General features: G+C 43.1%; 1 protein-coding gene across 1 annotated transcript in view; it reads right to left on the reverse strand.

Annotated features, from left to right (window-relative positions):
* Positions 1-1002: 1002 nt before the first annotated feature.
* The window catches only part of GPRIN3 (GPRIN family member 3), a 60690-nt gene continuing 38765 nt past the window's right edge, over positions 1003-22927 (reverse strand). The window contains exon 2 of the mRNA XM_084626919.1: positions 1003-9855. Within this exon, the coding sequence (XP_084483045.1) occupies positions 7309-9744 (2436 nt within the window). The 5' untranslated portion in view covers positions 9745-9855 and the 3' untranslated portion in view covers positions 1003-7308. The remainder of the gene's footprint in view (positions 9856-22927) is intronic.

Raw genomic sequence — 22927 nt, forward strand, 5'->3', positions numbered from 1 at the left:
GCCACCTGCCACTCATAGGTTGGTTGCCAGAATGAGTCCTGCCCACATGGTCTTTTCCCAGAGTGGGCTAGCAGAAAGCACACAGATCTTCAATCTATTGGCTCTGCCCAAGCCAATGCAAAGCTAACAGAACCCAGATCAATGACCTCAGACAACAGCAGACTCCACAGATGTTTGGGACTATCCTGCAAATTGCCTGAGTTGGGGGGTTCCCCTTGGCTTTATGTTTATGGATCCTAAAAACTGGCTCAGGCTCCCAATCTAGAAAAATATAGTGTTCCTGAGGTCAAGATGGAAACAACTTTTCTATTTCCATGAACTCCACTTATCCCAAATCTATCTGGCCACTTATAACTTTCCAAGAGATACACCAACATGGAACTTGTTCCCTTTCCTCTGACTGGTTTCCACATTTTCTTTTTCCTACAGCAAATTAAATACAAGGGTTGCTTCAATCTGTTACTCTACCTTCTGTTTCGAAACCTGGGGCTTTTCAGACATTTTTACCCATAGGAAAGACATATGTCGTTCAGTTTCACTTTACATGTGGACCTTCTTTTCACCATTCTGTATAGTATTCCTTCATATTATTAACCATTTAACTGCCGCAGTGTGGTTTTGGGTCACAGGGCAAGAGGAGTGCAGGGAGCGTGTGTGAAGGCAAACAGGACTTTTTTCAGTATTTTCTTTCATCCCACCAGGCTGATTACACACTTCTGATTTTGACACCAACATGGCTGAAACCAAGAACAAGTTTTCCCAGCCAGTGGGAGGATGGCTACATAATCATATTCCTTGCTAAGCTCCATGACAGGTCAGTGCTGCCCCAAGCATAAGGTTCCTTTTGTTGATGATGAAATCTCCAGTAGCTCCAACAAGGTTCATTTTAAACATGGTTGTCTAGATAGCTTACGCCGGAGAAAGCTCTAACCTGGCATTTAGTTATCAAGTTGCTTAAATTCTGCCCTAGTAGAGCAAAGTAAAAATATAGACTAGTTTACATGAGCTGTGCTGGTGTTTATTGACTCTTTTGGACACATTATTGCTTGGCTTCAAATGCATTTCAGTAGGTGGTTGTGCCCACGTACAGTTTCACAGACATTTCTGAGATTAGCATTAAACAACGTTTTTAAGGATCATTCTGTTGTCATGCTCTGCTGACCATCTCAGTCTTTCCACTGATGCCTGAGCAGTCTTTTGGACGCAGCCGCCTGGCAGTCTCACTTCTTTAGTTTTAGTTTATAAATGTATTGGCGATACTTTACTTCGAGAGAGGTTGTTTAGTTGTGATGAGGGATGGATAGGCTAGTGAATATTACAACTAGAAACAGCTGCAGGGAATTAAGACAGATCTTGCCGATTCCTCATGAAGCAAAACAATTATTTTACTCAGTTCATCTACATGTTCATCCTCCGTCATTAAGCGCCAAGCAAATTTTGGTCTAAATTGAGCAAACTGAGCCCAGATTTTCAAAATATTTTTTGGGAGTGGGCTGCAGGATGAAGTCCATGGAACTCTGTAAATATCCATAGCCACAGTTCGCCCCCAGGACACTCTGAATCATACATGTATATGCTCCTATTAACAAGTTCATACAGGGACAATTCAGACTAGAATGAATCACAAAAGTTTATAACAAGGGGAATAATAGAGGAAGGGACAAAAGGCTCCTCAATTGACATCACTTCACAGGGCATCAGGCATGGCTACCGCTGATGAGGGTGCGAGCAGAATTGAGCTGAAGTCACAAGAACAAACAGCACAAAAGGCTTAAACCTGAACATGAAACAACAACACTGCAGCAAATATTGGGAACTTCTTTGGTGCCAGCACAGACACAAACGTGGTAAGAGACGCCAAACTTGTCAACTCGCCTTACCAAACAATACTGCCCACATTTAATTCCATGCAAAAATCCACATGAAATTCACAATGCTAGGAGGGGATGGAAAGAAACAAAAAGTATGTCCTTGACAGACGTACATAGGAAGAATCCCTATATGTGTCAGCCCAAGTTCAGTAGTAAGACTGGATGCCACTTAAAGTAATGTGACATGACAGGGTGGAGGAATGGAATTAATGTATTGTAAGCCTGAAAATATGCCAAAAGGAAAGTTAAGAATCAATTCAGTACTGAGCTTAGAAATAATAACTTTAATTAAACTAAGCTAAAATATTATATTATATAAGCTTTATGGGATTTAAGTCCCCAAAGTGGACATACCCACAAATTTTGGTTCCATCAATGAAAAGGTAATTACTCAGGGCTGTTTTTGAGAAGAGCATTGCAGTACATTTACATTTGGGAAGTATAACACGATCTACAGTATAAGAAGGTATGTGGCATTGCAGACAGGAATAAATGACCATCACCATTCCTGATCAGTCTTTGGTGGAAGCAAAATAATTCCTATTTAACAGTCGTCCTCGGCGGAAGTGCAAAAACCAAAGCTACAAAGCCACACAGTGCTGAAGACAGGATTTTCTACAAATCACAGCAATTTCCCCCAAATATCCCACAGACGGTAGTGGACAGTGTAGGAAAATTAGTGGGAAATAAATGCTCAAGCTTGGAGAATATTGCTAATCTTACAAATGTGGAAACATACACTGGAAACACTATTGTATATCACGCTTTTGGGGAAATAGTCACTTTGCTACCATTTATTAGCAGATGCTATTTACTACTACTCTAATATTATAAACACAGTAAAGACTGTCTCAAAGGCTTCTGCTGCTGCATGGTAATGATTTCAAATTTACAATATGAGGGATTATAATGCATGCCATGTAAAACGTGACCTATACACAGGATAATTAAATGGAATGGCCTTAATGAAAGGCAGCAACAGAACTGTGAACCTATTGGAAAAACAAAGATTTAAACAAGAAGTCAGGAAGAAAATCAAGACAGCGTATATACACTAGACAGATGGGCAAATAGATCCAGATGAGCTGCATGGCCTCTTTTAACCTCAAAATATTAGTGTGTGCCATTAAAGACCAAGTCCAAGATTTTCCAAGGTGATTTACACAAGGCAGCTGCTCAGCCCTTTCTGAGAATCAGCTCCCTTTACACTGATTCAAGTTGGGCACCGAGACCCACCAGCTACTTTTGAAAATCTTGGCTAAAATATTGTAGCGCGAGTGATCGTGCACTCTCATTAGCCAGGGGTAAGTCTAGGTAAGCATCATTCCATGTTGCCTGTATGCACACTCCACTTATTGTCAGTGCGCACAGCTGAAAAAAAAAATTAAATGCCAGTAAAAATCTATTTCTTCCTCTCTCACTTCTTGTTTTGTGCTCGAAAGCCATGTCTGTTTAGGTCACTTCTTCTCCAAATTGAGAGTGTCTCAGCTTGGATCTCCACTCTTATCTTCAGGAGTTTTAAATCAAAGGCAAAGTCATCAGACTTCTGTTAAAGGTACTGAGCCTTCCTGTGCTAGCCCCAACATGTAAAATGAAAAGTGGGGAAGGGGTCAAGGAACACCCAAAATAGCATCTGATAAATATGGAAAGCTGCACTCGGAAGCAGATACACCTTTCTTAGTGAGAAAGCTCTTATTCAGGAGAGATATATGACAAAGTACTTAATACCTTTCCTCTCACAGGATGCTACACTCAATATGTATCAGTCATACAACTCACCTGAGGCCTGATCCAAAGCACACTGATGTCACTAGGAATCTTTCCATTGACTTCACGGGTTTTTGCATCAGGCCCTGGGTGAGCCTCAATGCCAAAACTGAAGGTGGGAAAACACTTTCCATTAAAAATGCAGATAACCTACAAAACGTAACAGTGACGCAAGGTAACAGCTTTGCTCTCTAGTTGCAATGCATCAGAATTCATGGTTTTTTAATTGGGCTGTTATTTTCAGGGTTAAAAAGGCAGCGGATTGCAGAACCACAGCTTATTACAAATGTTGCACTCCTTCTATCATCAGTGTATTAAGATCATGTCAAAGCGGCTTGCTTTGCAGAAAGGCAAACAAACAGCAAGACTAGGATAAGACATCCTGCTGGCTAAAGTCCACTGCCACAGCTAGCTGCTTGAGCCCCAAAACTCAGCCAGGATCAAAATGCAAAAACTTTACAAATCACAAAATAAAACTTAAAAAACAACCACTTTCCCCTCAGGGGACATCCCAATGAAGAGCAGAATAAACCTTTTCTTTTCAGGTTTCAAAGTAACAGCCGTGTTAGTCTGTATTTGCAAAAAGAAAAGGAGTACTTGTGGCACCTTAGAGACTAGTCTCTAAGGTGCCACAAGTACTCCTTTTCATTTCTTTTCACTCATTTGGAATGATCCTGCAACTCGGCCTCACCAAACTTCTCACAAGTTATGTGGTCACCCTGAGCGTCTGTAACACACAAGACTATTACCCTGTGATCATTTATACAAAAGGGTCAGATCGTTAAGCTAGTGCAAATGGCAAAGTTTCATTGACTTCAATGGAGCTGCTCCAATTTATGCCAGTGGAGTATTTGGGCCCTGAAGTTTGTTATCCTGCATGATTTCAGTATGTGCATTTACATGACGTTAAATAGGTTGCAGTACATGTACATATAGATCATTGTGTTGCACTAGTTATTCTGCACATCACAGTGTAAGTACATGCATGACATGAATTACACTGCACTATGACAAGAGCAGAGCTGTCACCTTGAGTCACCATTGTATTTCGGATAGCAGCCCCGTATTTTGTGGAAAGTACTTGCTACCTTTGAGTTTTGGTATTCAGTTCACTAAGGTCTTGGTTCTGCACTGGTTTGCCACTGCTTATGATGGATGCGGGATCAGGCCACAACAGTGGTATAAATCATACATTCATAAACAGAATGGGAGTTTTGCTTGAACAGGACTGCAGCACTGGGCCCAGTACCAGATTTTAGTTACAGTCTGTTCTACCTTGAACCATAGCAGAGGATGACTAGAAACATTCCTATCTAGTTCCAATAATGCTGCATGCACAGTATATTGTGTCTATATATTAAACTAGACACATCTGTTTGAAAGAAACATGGGGCCAAAGCCTTAGAGGGTGTAAGACTGGCATACATCCATTAACTTGGATGAAGTTATGCCAATTTCCACCTGCTGTGAATCTGGCTCATGAAGATTGGAGCTGAAATAATTCCAAGTGAATACTTTACTCAACTAATTTAGCCTCCAATGGTATGTCTACACTGCAATTAAAAACCTGCAGCTGGCCTGTGCCTGCTGATTCGGTCCCATGGGGCTCGGGCTAAGGAGTTGTTTAATGGCAGTGTAGATGTTTGGGCTTGGGCTGGAGCCCGGGCTCCAGGACTTGGTGAGGTGGGAGGGTCCCAGAGCTTGGCCTGCAGCCTGAGCCCAAACATCGACACTGTCATTAAACAGTCCCTTAGCCCGAGCCAGTTGGTACGGGCCAACCGCAGTTGTCTAAGTGCACTGTAGACATGCAGCAAGTAGATCAGGATTTTCTCAGGTTTATTCCAATTGTTTGAATTTGTTCAGCATATAGTTATCTCTTTACTTTATTAATTGATTGCTAACAGTTGGCTGTGAATATTTATTTGGGGCTGTGATGGCTAATTGGGGCTCTTCTCTCTGACCAGTTGAGCAGCACTTTTAGGATCAAGAGGAAGTGTCTGAAAACGTTACTGAGGCTTTGACTCTCTCAAGGACAGGTAACAGTTTAGGGAGAGGTAACCGGTAAGCGGCAATACCTGGGAAATTTTAGATCAATTTTTTAAACTTTTTTTGTCCTGGATCTCTCAGAGGCCTTTCTGGAGGCATTGTTCCTATACAAGTTAGACCTCTGTAAAATTTACTACCTGGGTGAGGATTTTAAATATATTTTTTTCTCATCGCTACTATAAAAAGTAATGTATGACTTTGCTTGGTCCTACTAGCCAAGGTGCAGCCAGATCTGCATGGCTGGCTGATTTAACTCCTTCCATACCTCGCTTAGTTTTGTCTGGTGGTACCCTCTCCCCTGCAGTGACAAGCCATGTCCAACTGCATATAAAGTTTACTACTTCCGAGTACTCATGCATGTAATTTTAAGATTTGTTACTTACGAGCACTTAGGTGTTCAAGCGTGGAATTCATTTTCCATGAGCATCTGTGTAAAACTCAACTGCATTAATGTTAGTGCAATACAATTAAATTACTTGGAATCTGCAAGTTCATGGCTAAGGGCCCAATGCTGCGAGCCCTCCACAGGAGGCGCTCCCATAGATTCACAGGACTGGGCAATAATTTATCTGTACATTTGTGGTGAATTCTTCAAGCTCTCCCAGTTTGGAATTCCTACCAACTTGCAGGCTTGAGAGACAATATGGGCTCAAGTCAGTTTTCACATGTTCAGAATCTGAGCCAGTTCTCTCCCCCTGGAGTTTGGAATGAAGATTTACCATCACACAAAAGGTGACTTGCCACCAGATGCAAGTAATTGTAAGTAGAGAATCTCACATGTTTCAGTGGATGCTAAAATGATCTGAGAGCTCGTATTTGATTTGCTCACCACTCTTCTCTTTGGAAAGAATATGCCTGAAAGCTCTTTTCTTTTAAAATAAACAGAATTCTAAAAGGACTACAGAGCATTCCTCATAATTACTTCTCTACTTCTGAATTTTAATGGCTAGCTCTAGTGATTCCCCTCATCAACAGTTACATCTTTTATTAGTTAATGCTGGGATTTCCTAAGAAGCCTAATGGTGCTAGGAAACCAAATGTTGTTATATTTCAAGGGGAGATGAACACTTACCTACTTTGGTGTCTTTTGAAAATTCCCCTTTTCTATGTTACCACTCAAAGCTTTTAACCCCTTATTCCTTTCATGCACTTAACTCAATGCAGATTTTTTTTAAAGGAATTTGTATTTGTTAGTATTGGAGAGTATGTGTGTGTTTACAGCTATTTAAGGTTAGTTTAATTAAAAAGAACAATCACCACCACACCTTATGCTAGTCCTTGTGATACAACAAAAAATGACTTTTTATAAACACTTATACGATTCTTCTCTCTGCCTCATGTCTTGTCAGGAGATCCCATTCTCACTGCAGTCAGTTGGCAATTTAAAATTGTGCTTTTGCAAAGTGCCTCGCTTTTCATTTGACCGTAGACTGGGTGAGGGTCTACTATGGAAACAACAAAGGGGTGATACCTCATCAAGGGACAATGGAGTGACTATTCTGAAAATTTCCGGTAAGAATTTCCACGGTCACTGCATTATAATCCCAGATAATACAACTGAGCAGTGGGGTTTATTTCCACCTTTGGGGAGAGGGGGTTGTACCTGTGGACACACAAACCCCTATCAGTCTAACACAGAAGAAGGAGCAGGTCGGACACAGCAGTTAGGTCGCCTAAAGTTCTGCAACATGGACTGGAACACATTATGCTGCCTCCCTTTAAGTTTCTTATTTGAAGATGTATCCGAGGAAATCGATTTCCGGTTCTGGGTGCTTTGTGCCTTGATCAGTTTCTCATGTTCTCGTATTTGTCTTTGTAAGTGATTTTGGATAGCGATCCCCAGTGACTCTGGGTCTAGCGAAGCACCATATACCTCCCATGTCATGCCTTGTTCATCCCACACAACGTCTCTGACGTGCTTGGATTGCTGCACCTGTACTTTGGCCTCCATGGCCACAGTGGGCTTTTTCTTCTTTTCCCCAAGATGTGGCAGTCGTGGAGCAGAGGCAGGAACAGCTGTTGGTTCCTTCCTGGTTTCACTGGCCTTGCTAATTTGACATGGTGGAGCTGTTGGGGTGCCCAGCCTATGGGTGTCATGGGTAGAATTCATATTCAACTCAGGTGTCAATCCAGCTTGCAGACTCGGGCTGCTGGACTTCTTTGCCTGATTAGTTTTTTCCAACATCTTGTCCGGCTCCGTTTTAACCGTACGTGGTGCATATACCTTCGCAGAGCCAGCAGCAGCTCCAGTGCCCATGTTAACTCCTCCTTTAGCCTCAAGCAACATGAACTTTTCTTCCTTCTTTGGCTTTCTCTCGGTTTTGACATTAACCGGACTGATTTGCATTTCATCAACACGCGGGAACTGCCAAGGCTTCCTACCAGTGCTGCTACCAGCTGCGCTGCACAGGGTCTCTGTCTGCTCAGTTCCATGGAGTACACTACCGTGTCCGTGTCCAGGTGACTGGTTACTTTCTGAATCACTGACTTGGTGCAGAAAGTTGTTGCTTGTTTCAGGGACGGCTGTAAATGGAGATGGGTGGGGTTCACCATCTCCAGACTGCTGAGGTGCTGCAGGTTGATTACTGGTGTTAACCGTAATCTGGTACACAGGTTTTGCCTTCAGTGAGACTGCAGCGTCTGATGGCAGTGGAGGAATGTCCGTGCTGTCTCTGGCCAAGCAGGCTCCTTGGGTTTCTGCCCTATCAGCCGGCGTTCCTTGGGTGTTCCCGGCTCCTTGGGGGCATGGACAGGCAGGTGTTATGCTACCTGCCAGCACTGGACAGATGGTGTCAGGTGGGTCTCCTTGATGCTTTTGCAATTGGGCAGGCTGAGCTTTCACTGGATCCATTGCAGCTGTCAGAGCGTACCCTTCTGGCATGATATCAGGACACCAGGCTGGCTTTTGGAGTGATGCAAAGTTGTCAACAAGTTCTGACTGGTTCTGCCCACCACCACTCTGATAACTGACGTGCAACTGCTCCTTTGCCTCTGAAGGAGGATTCCCCTTGAGGAATGCAGCAAGGATACTTGGGCTGGTGGAAGCGGATTTGCTCTCCATACTGGCCACTGCCTGAACCTCAGCATCACGCCATGTCCTGATTACTGCCTCCCGAGTTAAAGATGTGCTCTCAGGCTGGACTGTCATTGTACCTACTTCTCTGAACCTGGAGAGCTGGGGCAGCACTGGTCCTGTTTTCTCTGCCTCGCACAAGGGCTGTGTCCCCTCAAGGCTGGATTGTGGCAAAGCCTTATTGCTCTGTGCAAGTGCAGTCCTAAAAGTGGGACAGGATTTCACATCACTTGCATCCCTTATCTCTGCTTCTGAATAAACCTGCGGCCTGATCCCCAGAAAAGGAATAGCTTTGAAGTCCCTCACTGCAGTGGCTGCCGGAGAGAAGCCAGGGTCAGTTATTTCCACTGCTTTCTCTTTTTCCATGTCTATTCTTTGCAGGGTATTTGCCTGAGAAGAATGGTGACAGGACTCACTACCCTTGATAGTGTTGTCTAGGGATGGATAATTTAACTCCTGAAGTTCCGCTGGATCATTCATCCCACAGACCTTCACTGCACAGTCATCAACTTGTGCCAGTGACCTTATCCTTGGTAGGTCGCTTTGTATAAGCTGGTTGGAATTGTGGGTAGCTGGCATCATATCTGTTGCATGTCCAGCTGCAGAGGTTTTTGCTACAACCTGTGCTTGCACTGTGGCGTCACGGCTGCCCGTTTGCTCCGAGTTACTGGCCGACTTGGTACATGCAGGAGGCACTTCTTCAGCTTGGCTGAAGGACCCAGGCAAAAACATGTCTTGCTGGCTAGTATCATCCCCGTAGAGGTGCTCATCCCTTTGGATGTTGGAAACTACAGTACAGTTCAGGTCAAACAAGCAAACTCCAGCAGATTCAGCCTTGGTATAAGAAATGCCATTACTGCTCCTCTCTATGCTTGCTTGTTTGTGCTGGTGCTTAGTGGATTGCGGATCTCCCAGGCAATCTCTCTCTTCAGAAGCGGCAACCAACAAAAGTTGGGCAGACCTCAGAGGATCTGGTACCGTCCCCATGGAATTTCTCTGAGCTGTAGCTTGCAGTCAGCTTCTTCCAGCAATACTCTTGCAGAGCAGTGTTTGTATCAAGGGGAATGTGGTCAGGAACAACTTTCCCTTAGAGCCAATCTGTTAAAGAAGGAAACACAGCGTTAACAGCAATCGGATTTAAGCAGGGAAAATACTTTTTAATATTTAAGGGAGATGTTCAAAGGCACAAAGGGCTGACAGGCGCTTGACTCGCACTGAGTCAATGGGAGTTGGGCTCCTAACTCCCCTTTGTGCCTCGGAAAATCTCCCCCTAAGTAATTTTTCACTTGCAGAATAAAAAGTATTTGAATTGCAAATATTTTTCCATACAATTATTTCCAAGGTAGGATCGAGAAGCAGAGGTAGCCGTTAGCTACAAATGCATCAAAATCTGCCCTGGTTGTTGACTATTTTATGGAAAAGAATAAGAATGTTGTGCACTGATTTAGTCATGTGATTGACCTGGCACCTAAAGCTATTAAAAAAAAGGGGGAAGTGGGATCTGGGTGGATGGTTTGTGGAAAATATTCTGCCGTCAGAATTGAATAAATAACGTTAAGTAATGCAAAGCTAGAGATACAAGAACCTGCAGAAAGGAAGTTTGATCCCATGGCGAGGAGACTAGCCTGGGACATGGGAAATCCAGGTTCAAATTCCTGTTATGCGTCACACTTCCCATGTGACCCTGAGCAAGTCATTAAGTCTCTCTGTGTGCCTTGGTTCCCCATCTGTAAAATGGGGTTAATACTTCTCTAACTTCACCGACTTGTGGAGGACCAATACACTAAAGATTGTGAGGTGCTTTATATTGCAATAGAATTATTGAAGATAGACAGGTCTCTGTGTCAAGTTTCTAGTACCTTCAGACATAGGCGCTGGAGCGCCCACGGAGAAAAATTGGTGGGTGCTCTGCACCCACCGGCAGCTCCCTGCCCTGCCCCAGCTCACCTGTGCCTCCACCTCCTCCGTGAGTGTGCCTGCTTTTTTCCCCCTCCCTCCCAGTGCTTGCCGCCGTGGAACAGCTGTTTCGCGTGGCAATTGCTGGGAGGGAGCGGGGAGGAGGGGAAACGCGGCATGCTCAGGGGAGGCGGCAGAGTTTGGGTGGGGATTTTGGGGGAAGGGATTGGAATGGGGGTGGAGCTGGGGGGCACAAGCACCCACCGGCGCCATGAGAAGTTGGCGCCTATGCCTTCAGACTAATACTTGTGAAGTAAAACCTGGTTGCTAAAATGAACTGCTGAATGAAATACTGTGGACTAATGTTAAGAAAAACACCAGAACTGATTCTGGCTGTGCTACTGGAAGTACTATGTATACTTATGTTCATAAAGGAAAACAATTCTGCATATATAATCTTCTAGAAGCATTCTTGACAAAATGTATTAACTGATTTACGAACTACAGGTAGATCCTGTATACACATCTGTTTGCCCACTGCTGAAGAGTAACCATTTGTCCAGTGAAACATAGCTAAACTCAGTACCACCACGGAACAGGATATCAAGAAGAATACCCTTTCCAGATGAAACAGCAGGGGGGAATTTCAAACAGAGGGAGCAGAATTATTTGAATCTCAGGGTAACTCTCATTTTGAACTCGGAATACATTTTAAAATGTGCTTTTAGAGTGGAATTCTCAAAAGAGCTCAGTGTTGGTCAAAACTTTGCTCTCACTGAATTCACTGGTAACATTCCTATTGACGACAATGGAAGCAGAGCTAGATCAATGGTAGCACTTGGGAAAATCCCTGCCTTGTTCTTTTACGTTGTAGGTTGTCTGTCTCCCCCAGAAGGCTTTCATTTCAAAGCCCCTCCCACATCTCCATTGCCAGTGGAGTGCTAGACTGGGACTCAGGAAACTGGGTTCTATATTTCCATCTCTGTCACTGGCCTGCTAGGTGACCTTGGGCAAGTCATACCACCACTCTGGGACTCAATTTTGCCATCTGTAAAGTGGGGATACTGATACCAGCAGTGCCCTTTTCAACAAAAGGTCTCATTCTCCCCTCATTGTACACCAGACTTGCGTTAGTGAAACTCTGCCACTGACTTCAGTAAAACTCCCCCTGAGATGCAGTGCATTGAGAGTGAGAGGAGAAGCAGGCCCCAGGGGTTTAATGGAAACAAAATCAAAATGAATACAGCAAACCTAGTTTTGCACACAGGAAAACATGGTGACGCATTACGAATTCATTAACTTGATGTCCTCCAGATATTCATAATTTATCATTTTAACTCTGTATCTCTAATTTGGCGTGCCTTTGGGCTCTACCCAACCAAAAATGTCCAGGGCTAAGCCAGCCCTAAAATACCATGGCTATTGGTCCCACTGGCTATTGAACTTCTTAACAGGAATCTTGCTGCGGTATCCCATACAAATTCACAAACCAAAATGCTCCAAGTACAACTTCTGATGAGCTGAGCAGGAAGTGGGGAGTTTATATAAAATAAGCCAAAAAAAACTCCTTGCGTGAGGCCACAAGTCCTCATTTCTCAGTTGATGTAAAGCCAGTAGCCATCACTGTGCACACAATGAAAGTTATCCCACCTTTAGACACCAGTAATCGTCCTTCGTGGCTGTGCACTGGGGAATGGGCAGGTTTGGTGGCTCCTGTTCCAATTTTCTTGTTTCCCTCCTCCTTCCCCTTCCAAATATGATCAATATCAAGGGAGTCAGTGGCAGATAAAACTGACATCAACATGGTCCCTGATCTCACGATGGTTGCAGGGGATCTCCAAAACCTTTGTAAAAATCTACATCTCATGACAATAAGTTTCAGCATAAATATCGGATGCAGGTCTGTGTGGGCAACATGGAAATTCCAGGTTTATCTGCATGCAATATTCCCTGGCTGACCTCAGGAACAGATCTGTATGAGACGGAAAGAGCACAGCAAAACTACAACCCAGGACCTTTTACAGGTCTTCTCCAGCTGAGCAGGTGAAGAACCTGCCCTCACATTACACTGATGAGGGCTGGGAGAACTCCTTAGTCTTGCTAAAGGGGAGTCCCCCTGGTGGTGTTCAATGCCTTGATTGCTACAGAGTGTATGCGAGTCTGGCTAGGAGAGTTAGAGACTCTGGAGAGCAGGATTGTGCTCCCTAGGTCTATCAATTGATCTATGAAGCAAGCAAATGTACTTGCTAGCTCCTCTCACAGACCCAGTGAAAATTAACGAAGAAATGGCTGGATTTAAGCAGTCCTCCCTCATGATTTGATCATTAGCGCACCAGACAGGCTTCACCCATTGGGCTTGATTCTCCTTTGACACTAGAGTAATGGAGTCACAACAGAGTAAAGCTGGTGGAGTCTGATCAGAATCAGGACCACTCCTTTCTGGTCGTCAGAGATTTTGTTAGGTGACTTGCTGGTGGAAGGAAGGAAAGAGAGAAAACTCTTTTCAGTGACAGGCAATGCTTAGATACAAAACTTTGGGGACATGGCATGTTATCGAAAACTAACCTGCTGAGATTTGGATCCCTACTTTTTAAACCCGCCCACTGGAGGCGCTGGGGTCGGGAGGGCCATTCTTTTAGGAACTGCTTTAACCCACACCTTCTTGGGAAAAACTGAGCAAGTCTCACAGCCTGTAAAGCCAGAAGGGACCATCACGATCATCTAGTCTGACCTCATGTACATTTTGTCTATTCCAAAGGAGTTACACTTGGATGTAATATCTCATTTTTTTGACACAGGGCTTCAAAACGTACCCATCACCTACCAGCTGAAGCAATAAAAGTCTCACTAGTGAGACATGATCCCACAGCCATGGCTTCCAAGAGTCAGGATAAGTTATTTTTTAAAATTGATATAGTATCTAAAAACGGCAACCAGATATATTACATATACTCCGTTGTTTTCTCTTATCAGGACACGCATTAGGACGCTTGAGTGGAGCACAAGCTCTGAAATAGGAATCCAGAGAAGAGCAGTGGATGATCAGGGATTCACAAGGAGTTCCCTGTCCCCTGTGTTGTGGAGAGAATAATCTGGTCCCTGGTGTGTTCATATGACTGAATTATTCACTTATTTTTCCCAAACAATTTTCTGAGGGTTTGGTCCATCCTGCCAAATGCTACTGGCAATTCACGCTTCTGTTGGTACTGATCGTAAAATGGCCATAGAAACTGCCCCTTAGTTAATGAGGGATGGACCACACATATGCAGATGCGTACTTCTGGACACTGGAAAGTAAACTCTGTAGAATATTACGTAAAATAAAATGTTGGCAGCTTGTATAAATATTTTTGCTTGTTGGGTATACCTCACTTGTAGCTCTTCTGCAGACTTCCACGTGAATTTGAGCTCTTTCCTAACTTGTATAAATATTTCTCATCTCCTAACCCTTATGTATTTGCCTACTGGATGTTCACATACACACACGAGAGGAAACTTGGCAGAAGGATCAGTTTGGTCCACCCCTGTTTTGATGGGTATGTTTGATTCATCCCTGCCAAGAAAGCAGCTTCTAACAAGCTTCTTCATGCCAAGGCAGGTCTATAAGGTTATTTATAATTGGCTTTGTCTGGCCCTCCCACAAGTGTCTTCAGCTACAAACTCCCTTCAAAAAGGTGAGATTCCTTCCTATCTTTGAAAACATCAAAGAAATTGCTTCTGAATGAAGCATATAAGCAAGCTCCCAGGGATCTGCAAAAGTGAAGTGCAAATGCATTAGCATCTATAGAAAATGGCATTGGAAAGTTGTTTTTATTCTATTCATTCAAATGACCTGTCAAGTCGTGATCACTAAAACTATACTCCACTGCCTATCCAAGGGATAGCCACTGCAGAGGGACAAGATCCTGCCCTCAGTTACCCCCAGGACGCCTTGTTGACTTCAGTGGGGTAAGAGAACTTAACACAGATGTTTCACTTAACCTCAGAACATTAAATACATTTAATTAGGCTCAGGTTGTGGAGACTTGATTCATGTTTGTGAGCACTTGTTCATGAGAAGTCAATGACAATACTGCTGTGAGGAAGTGCCCCCCGAAATGAGTGATGGCTCCACAATCTGGCCCTTTTCTAATAGGCAAGGTTGTCGAACAATACCTTACCCCTCAAGTAGCTCTCTGGACATCTGTGGAACTCCTGGAGGAGTAAGTGAGGTACAGAAGCAGAATCTGGCCCTCTGTGATCTGTCCAACAGGCTGCTCTCCACCTATTGTGACAAAGGCTGTACAGGAACACCTACTCTAGTTACAGCGTACCCGGAGTGATGATCACTTCGCTGCTCCAGCTGTATACGGCAGGCAAGGGTATTTCCATCTACAGTACAACACTGTCTTTTCTGTTTCTGGGCACACGAGCAGAATGAAAGATCTTGAAAGGGAGCTACAATCATCTGCTAGAATGACAACAGATATCAATGACCTAATTTATAAGGAATGGCTAATTAAAACAATGGGGAAAAACTGACTCTGCTATCACCAAATGGGAACTATTCTGCTATCTAATTTAGGCAAGGGTCAAATTCTCCACTCAAGGTATGTCTATACTGTGATACATGACACAGCTGCGGCTGGTCCAGGTCAGCGGACTCAGGCTCATGGCTTTATAGCTGCGGGACTATAAAATTGCACTGCAGACATTCGGGCTGGGGCTGGAGCCCAGGCTCCGAGACCCTAACCCTTGTGGCGTCTCAGAGCCCAGGCTCCAGCCTGAACCTGTCTACATTGCAATTTTTAGCCCCGTAGGCCAAGTCCTGCAAGCCCCTGTCATCTGACTTGGGCTCTGAGACTCAGCACCACGGGTTTTTTATTGCAGAGAGTCGACATACTCTCAGTGACTCCGGTGAAACCCCACTGAATCCAATGGGCATGCACAAGTGTAAACGAAAGCAGAACTTGAACCAAGCTATTTATATTGTCAGAGAACAACCAACCAACAGGAACTAGAGTATGACAGTTCAAAATCAGAAGCCAATAGAAACTTTATGTAAAGGAGACCAAATGAACTGACTACAGCATGTGGAAGTTATCTTTGTTACTGCTTGCAAGCACACGTTGATCCTGGGCTCCTTGAATAAACTATGCAAAGACTGTCCGACAGACACTGCAGTGAAAAATGCACAGGAACAAAAAAAACCTATGGCAGGCGAACAGCCACTGGAGGAAATATGAAAATAAAACCCAATATTAGGAAGGAAAACATGCCAAGACAAACCGAAATCTCTGTGGAATTGCTCAGGTGAAATGTGTTCAGTGTTTCACCTGGAGAAATCATCTGAAATTTAATTTTATGAGGAAGAGGTGTTAGTGTCACCATAAAGATGGAAAGCAGTTCCCAGTAATAACCATGGATTTTCAATACCAAAATCATTTCTTTCAAACAAAAATCAATCCACCTGAAAATTTCATGTCATATCTTATTCCAGGGTGGAATTTTCCTGGACATCTTGAGACAAGTAACACAAAAAAGTTTTGAAAGCCTGCCAGAGTCCATACATGACTTGTATAGGCAGACAGAATCCCTGTGTGGTTTGCGCATCTTTTTTAAAATCTAAGGCATTTCCCAGGCAAACAACTTTGTTAACTTCAAGTCAAGGTGGAAAGAATCTACCACTTATTTCAGCATATCCCCCTTTTAAAACAATGTTATAGTTTCCTCTATTGTCAAAAAACAAAAATCCTGCAAATGTTAAAAAAGCCTGAGAATTGCAATCTAAAGCTCTACTTTACAAATAATCTGCAAACATGTGGAAGTATGCCAATGATTAGTTAACATTGTCAATACTGCCAAATCCCAAGGTTCAAAAGTCATGAGTCTGGCCTCCAAAAAATAATGAAATTGACCTAAAAGTCACAAGATTTTTTATTTGCTGTCTGGTTTTTGAGTCTTTAGGGTTCACATTTTCAAGCCTTGCTTTGTAAACATGAGGGTTAGAAACTTTTCAAATGAAAGCTGAGAGTCTGATCTCATCACATGGCTCCAGGAGCTGGGGCTTTAAGAAAAAGCACAAAATATAACAAGAATCACAATGAAACTGCAAGAATTGACAACACTCTGACAACATGTATTCTGCAACAGTAGCAACATCAGCCTTCCCTCTGGGCTTTTAATTTTGGAGAAGACACGGATGTTCTACAATTTGCTGTGGAGTACCGAAAATGTGAATATCAGAGCACCAGTTTTGATATTTAGCTTCATACACACGTCTCTGATACCAAGACTTATTTCCACTTCAGTCTTTCCAGGGGAGTGCTGTAATTTCATGGTCTTAGCATAGGAAGGTTTGTTTTGTTTTGTTTTCTCCGGGGGCTTCTATTAATAGGTTGTAGTTTATTTTCTCATGGTATCTGAGGGACCTAGATCTGTCATTATGAATGAGAGACAGAGAAGTAGAGACAAATGACAGCTGAGAAAGTAAAGCAGTTTGAAAGGAATTATCTTAACTCAAGACACTCTGGACTTATATCATCCTGCCTGGTTTGGGATACATAGTTGAAAGAAAGGAATTAAGATGCTCAAAGTAAGATACCATCCTATGCTAGCATCATGTGAAGGTGATGGATGATATTATGGGATGCACCTGGATTCCCTGTGTTTCATGTGCGTTGTAGGGAAAGTGGGTATAGCTTTCCAAAAAGCCACATCTCTCACTTAGCAGGCTCCAGTCCAAAAGCAAAGCCAAACTGTAAGCAAGAATTATTTAAAGCTCCATTCCCTTATGCACATGGGAACACAACTGTTATTAGTGCTGATGTGTAGACATTACTCCTTGAAGGGACAATGTGCACTGGCAGGATGGGCTGGTGACACACTCACTGGGACTTATTTGTGATAGGTCATACTGATTTGGTAGCTACAGTACAGGTCTGTTGGAACCCGTACGCATCGAGATGTGTGCCATTTGTCGTTCACGTTTGCTTTCGTGAGTGCAGGGGAATTGTGTCTGAGACAAATTGGTCTCTGAAAGAGTTACAAGTCCATTACAGACATGATCTCTTTCTTTTGCTGTGCTGCTGACATTTCTGATGATAATCAGAGTCTGCATTTCCAAAACCAGGAAGAACACTGTTTCAAAGCTGACAGAGGCATGCACAGATTTGATGTTAGAACACGGCACCAACAATTTCTGTAAGAATTTACATGAAACCCATGTGACTATCTGTTGGTTGCTTCTGATTAACAATGGAAATCGAAGGTTATCCACTAGGCTGCAGTTCAGCAAATTTTACATGTAAACTTAACCAACCCTTGCACAGAATTTATTGGCTCACCCTTGATCATGAGGACTAATACCGAAAAAATTGTTTTACTCAGCCCAGGTGAGAGGATGGGTTGAATATTTCAAGGTTGCTCTTCTGCCGAGGTACATTCCCATTATCCACTCGGCTACGCTCATTCTGTCTGTCTGATTGTCTGCTGTATTATCTCCTGCCTTACCCGAGTCACAACTGTACAATACGGCCGGGAGGGACCACCGGAGCATCTACTCTGACTGCCTGTATATCACAGGCCACCAGCCCCACCCAGTGCCCGCACACTAAATCCAACAACCAAAATTAGATCAAAAAATTACAGCCCAGAAGACACTAGGCCATTCTTTGCCACAGACAGAGAACAGGATGGACCAAGGTGCACCACTGCCTAAAGTTCTCCACAATGGCAGGGAAATGATTCAGTAAGATATCCCCAGAGAATCCAAAACCTTCCAGGGACCACGAGTATGCACTCTGGTTACTAGCCCGTGATGAAGCCTGTGCCATCATGTCTACACTGCTATGGTCATTCATGCTACCTCGATTAAAACAAACACAGGTGTGCCTACCCGTGCTACAATCACCCTTTCACTTTGCAATGTAGACACACCCTTAGGCATAGTCCTAAGCAGGAAGCAATAAGGAGCCATGCTGCCACAGGAGCAGTTTGGGTGACTGTTCTTCATGGAGCTCTCCTATGTGCACGGAGAGAGCAGAGGCTGCACCATCCTTCGCCTGTTTGTACGGATCAGATGATACGGAGCAATACTGAAGCACTTCTTCTCATGAGTGCTTTCCCCACCCCGGAATTTCGATACTACAGATCACGGATCGTTCGCGGATTCTTTTCTAGCCTTGATTATAGACCACGTTATTTTTGCAAACAGGGAAACTTATTTCAGCATCATTTGTTAAATGTATTAAAAGGGCTTGTATGTAGCACAGGACAAAGACAGGCTACACCCCGAACCCTTCTGAGTCTGGAAAAATAATGCTGTTCAGAGTTTAGAGCATGCTTTCTGTGCATCGTGAAAACTTGCTTTTAGCTAGAAGAGGGTTAAATCTGAGATCTATACAATTCTAATGGTCAGGCGATACAGTAACCGTTACAAAAGGAGTGTATTATGATCAGAGGTGAGCACTGCGATCAGAGAAAATGTGAATGTCCTGCCTATTGTTGCTTTCTAGGGACCAGATCCTTATCTGGTGTAAATTGGGATAGCTCCATGGAGGTTAATGGAGCTCTGCCAAGTTACACCGAGAATCTGGCCCAATAATTTGTAGTATATGAAAGAACCATCCTCACCAACCCCCTGCCCACAAACATCCAGCTAAAAACAACAACAAAAACAAAACACGGAGCACCAGTCTAACACTTTAAGTGCCTTTGACATAAATTACAAAAAAAACAACCCCATCAACAGCCCCCCTCACAAAACCTCTCATGCTCCTCCTTCCCCGAAGTCTGAATAAAGAGATGCACTTTGTAGCATCTCACAATTGGCTGATGCCACTGTCATGATAGGATACTCAGACGTGATAAAGGAGAGAAAAGGAATAGGTTATGAACCTGAGAGGAACAACTGGGGAAAATTGCTTCAGAAAAACATCTGCTTGTACTCATGCTTTCTTTGTAATGGTAGTTAGCAGGTGAAAAAATAGGTGAGAAACCAAGGGCAAAATGCTGGGAACAAAGCATGTGATAACACAGTACTCCCATTTTGACTGAAAGGGAGCAGCTACCAATCACTCTGAAGGAATTTTTTCTGGAGTAGCTTTAGCGTCAGTGGAAGAAACATGTTTTTGTGACAGCTGAGTCCTCTCCCTAACTCCCACTGCCCAGGGAGACCTTAATTCTGTAACGTGCTGAGCACTCTAGCCCCAAACCAGCAACGCACTTATGCACATGCTTAACTTTAATGCATGGGAGTAGTCCCTTTGAAGTCTATTCCCCTATTTCCTCAGGCTCTTTCCTGTACCCCACTACACCCCCCTATAGCTATACCCCATTTCCACATGCCTGCTTTTTACATTCATCTGTACCCACATCCCATTCCCTCCCCCCATCGCCCCGGCCATAGCGCTCGCCGCCTTCCTCTGGACCCCTCAACTACGTATATTAAGAATAAGACAGCTGAAACTTGACAGATTTTAGTCAGAAGCCAATTTAAAATATTTTCTATTAAAAATCTATTACACAAAACCAAAACAAAAAAACACCATAAAAAATTCAAACATACAAAAACTAACGTGAAATTTCACATCAAGAAAAAACATGAATTTATGCCCCCACCCCCAAGCCCATTTCAGAACACAACCTGAATTACAGAGCTGCGACCAGTAGCTCCCTAATACACACAAATTATGAAATTGTGTCTATGTGTATAAATATCATGGGAGAAAACTCACTTTATTCTGCCATCCTCAATGCTAAAGAAAGAATGGCTTAAGTGATCCCTGGAAAATAGCACAATATGCTATGGGCCTGATCCAAAGCACAGTGAAATGAACAGAAAGACATTCTTTCAGAGTAACAGTCGTGTTAGTCTGTATTCGCAAAAAGAAAAGGAGTACGGTATGCATCCAATGAAGTGAGCTGTAGCTCACGAAAGCTTATGCTCAAATAAATTGGTTGGTCTCTAAGGTGCCACAAGTACTCCTTTTCTTTTTGAGAAAGACATTCTGTAACTGATTAACCCCAGCGGACCAGACGCAATACAACTTCGTTTATTTCAAATTCCAATTTTTCCACAGTTGTAGCAGTTCCTACAGACCATATGCTGAGTGCTCGGAGTTTGTTTAGGTGTTAGCTACCCTAGCCGCTGTACTATGGCCTCCTGCTGCAAAATGCGTAGTGTTTCCTGTGTGTCATTAAGTGCCCTTGATCCCACTGAATTCAATGGGCATTTAAGGTGCTCAGCACCCCACAGGAGCGCTCAACAGTTTATGGATTGAGCCCTTGAATGTAGAGCTATTAAATACATGGCACTGAGCGAAAGGGCTGGTCTAGACAGGTTTGTACTGTGATGGCTATATCGGTTTAGAAATCGATACAGTCAAAACAGTACAACCCCTAGTCAGATAACCTGTACAATCAGTACAGATATAAGCACCTTTATATCGGTATAACTGCATTCACATTAGAGGGTTGTACCTCTTTAACTAGATCAGTTCCTAAACTGATATAGTCATAGAAGTTCAAAAACTGTGTGTAAGACAGTGGCCAGTGCCAGATGCTTCAGAAGGAATGAACAGGGCAATTGATTGAGTGATCCATCCACTGTCATCCAGCCTCACCTTCTGGCAGTCAGAGATTGATGGACATCCAGAGCATGGCACTGCATACCTGACCATCTTGGCTAATAGCCATTGTGGACCTATCCTCCATGAATGTATCTTACTCTTTTCTGAACCCAGTTATACTTTAGCTTTCACAACATCCCCTGGCAATGAGTTCCACTGGTTGACTGTACATTGTGTGTAGAAGTACTTCCTTTGGTTTGTCTTAAATCTGTGTATTAATTTCATTGGGTGACCCCTGGTTCTTGTGTTATGAGAAAGGGGTAAATACCACTTCCTTATTCACTTTCTCCACATCATTCATGATTTTATAGACCTTGATCATATCCCCATTAGTGGTCTCTTTTCTAACCTGAACGGTTTCAGTCTTTCAAATCTCTCCTCATATGGAAGCTGTTCCATACCCCTAATCATCTGTTGCCCTTTTATGTACCTTTTCCAATTCTAATATATCATTTTTGATACGGGGTGACCAAAACTGGACGCAGTATTCAGAGTGTGGGTGTTCCAGGACTTTACATAGTGGCATGATGATATTTTCTGTCTTATGATCTCTCTCTTTCCTCACGGTTACTAACATTGTTAGCTTTTTTGACTGCAAATTGAGAGGATATTTTCAGAGAACTATCCACAATGACTCTAAGATCTCTTTCTTGAGTGGCAACAGCTAATTTAGACCCCATCATTTTGTATGTATAGTTGGGATTATATCTTCCAATGTGCATTACTTTGCATTTATCAACACTGAATTTCATCTTCCATTTTGTTGCCTCGTCGCTCTGTTTTGCGAGATCCTTTTGTAACTCTTCACAGTCAGCTTTGGATTCAACTATCTTGAGTAATTTTGTTTCATCTGAAAACTTTCCCACCTATTTACCCCCCTTCCAGAAGGGGTAAATGAAGTCTTCTTAATTGATTGTAATTTAAAAGGAAGTGTAACTTCTGCCTTAATACTGTATCTTCCAGTCTGTTCACTGTGTGCTATACCAATTTTCCTTATGCCAGTGGAATACAAACAAACAGTCCCTTGCAGCTCTAGCTCATATTCTCACAGTCCTCCTGAGAACTTGCTTGCTATTCAGCAATTCTCTGATATATACCCTTTGGGTGCAGGTAATTTGGGCCAAAGTTCACTCTTAGGTTGTTTTTTTTTTTTTTTTACACTCTGGCAGCCAGTATTATACCATAACAAATAAAATTCTCCAGGGGTTAAAATCAGCTTCTCTTCACTTCGCTGCATCTTCATATATTGCACTTGATTACAGATGACTGTACCAGTTGCACACTCAGGTTTCTGTGTATCAGGCTACAAACTTGTGCTCCATCTTGCAAAACGACCCATCTTTGCAGATCTTTATACCCATGAAGTCTCCCCCATTGAAGTCAAGGGGATTCCATGTGCTGGTGAAGGTCCATGTCAGCAGACTCCTTTGCAGGATTGGGGCCTAGGGCTGTGAAATGTTTGCAATGAAATCTGAAACCTGAAATTAGAGGAGTTTGTATTTCATTTTAAGTTTACAAAAAATGTTCTGATTTTGCGGATGTTTAACGTTTTCCTTTGAAAACATGGTCCATTTTTCACTCAAAACCCCTGCATTCCCTCATCTCTGTTTCACCCCTGTGTGCTCCCATGCTGGCAGGAGGTAATGTCAGAAAATGCAATACCT

Source organism: Lepidochelys olivacea, assembly GCF_965140295.1.
Source record: "Lepidochelys olivacea isolate rLepOli2 genome assembly, chromosome: 4".
Classification (NCBI taxonomy): domain Eukaryota; kingdom Metazoa; phylum Chordata; order Testudines; family Cheloniidae; genus Lepidochelys; species Lepidochelys olivacea.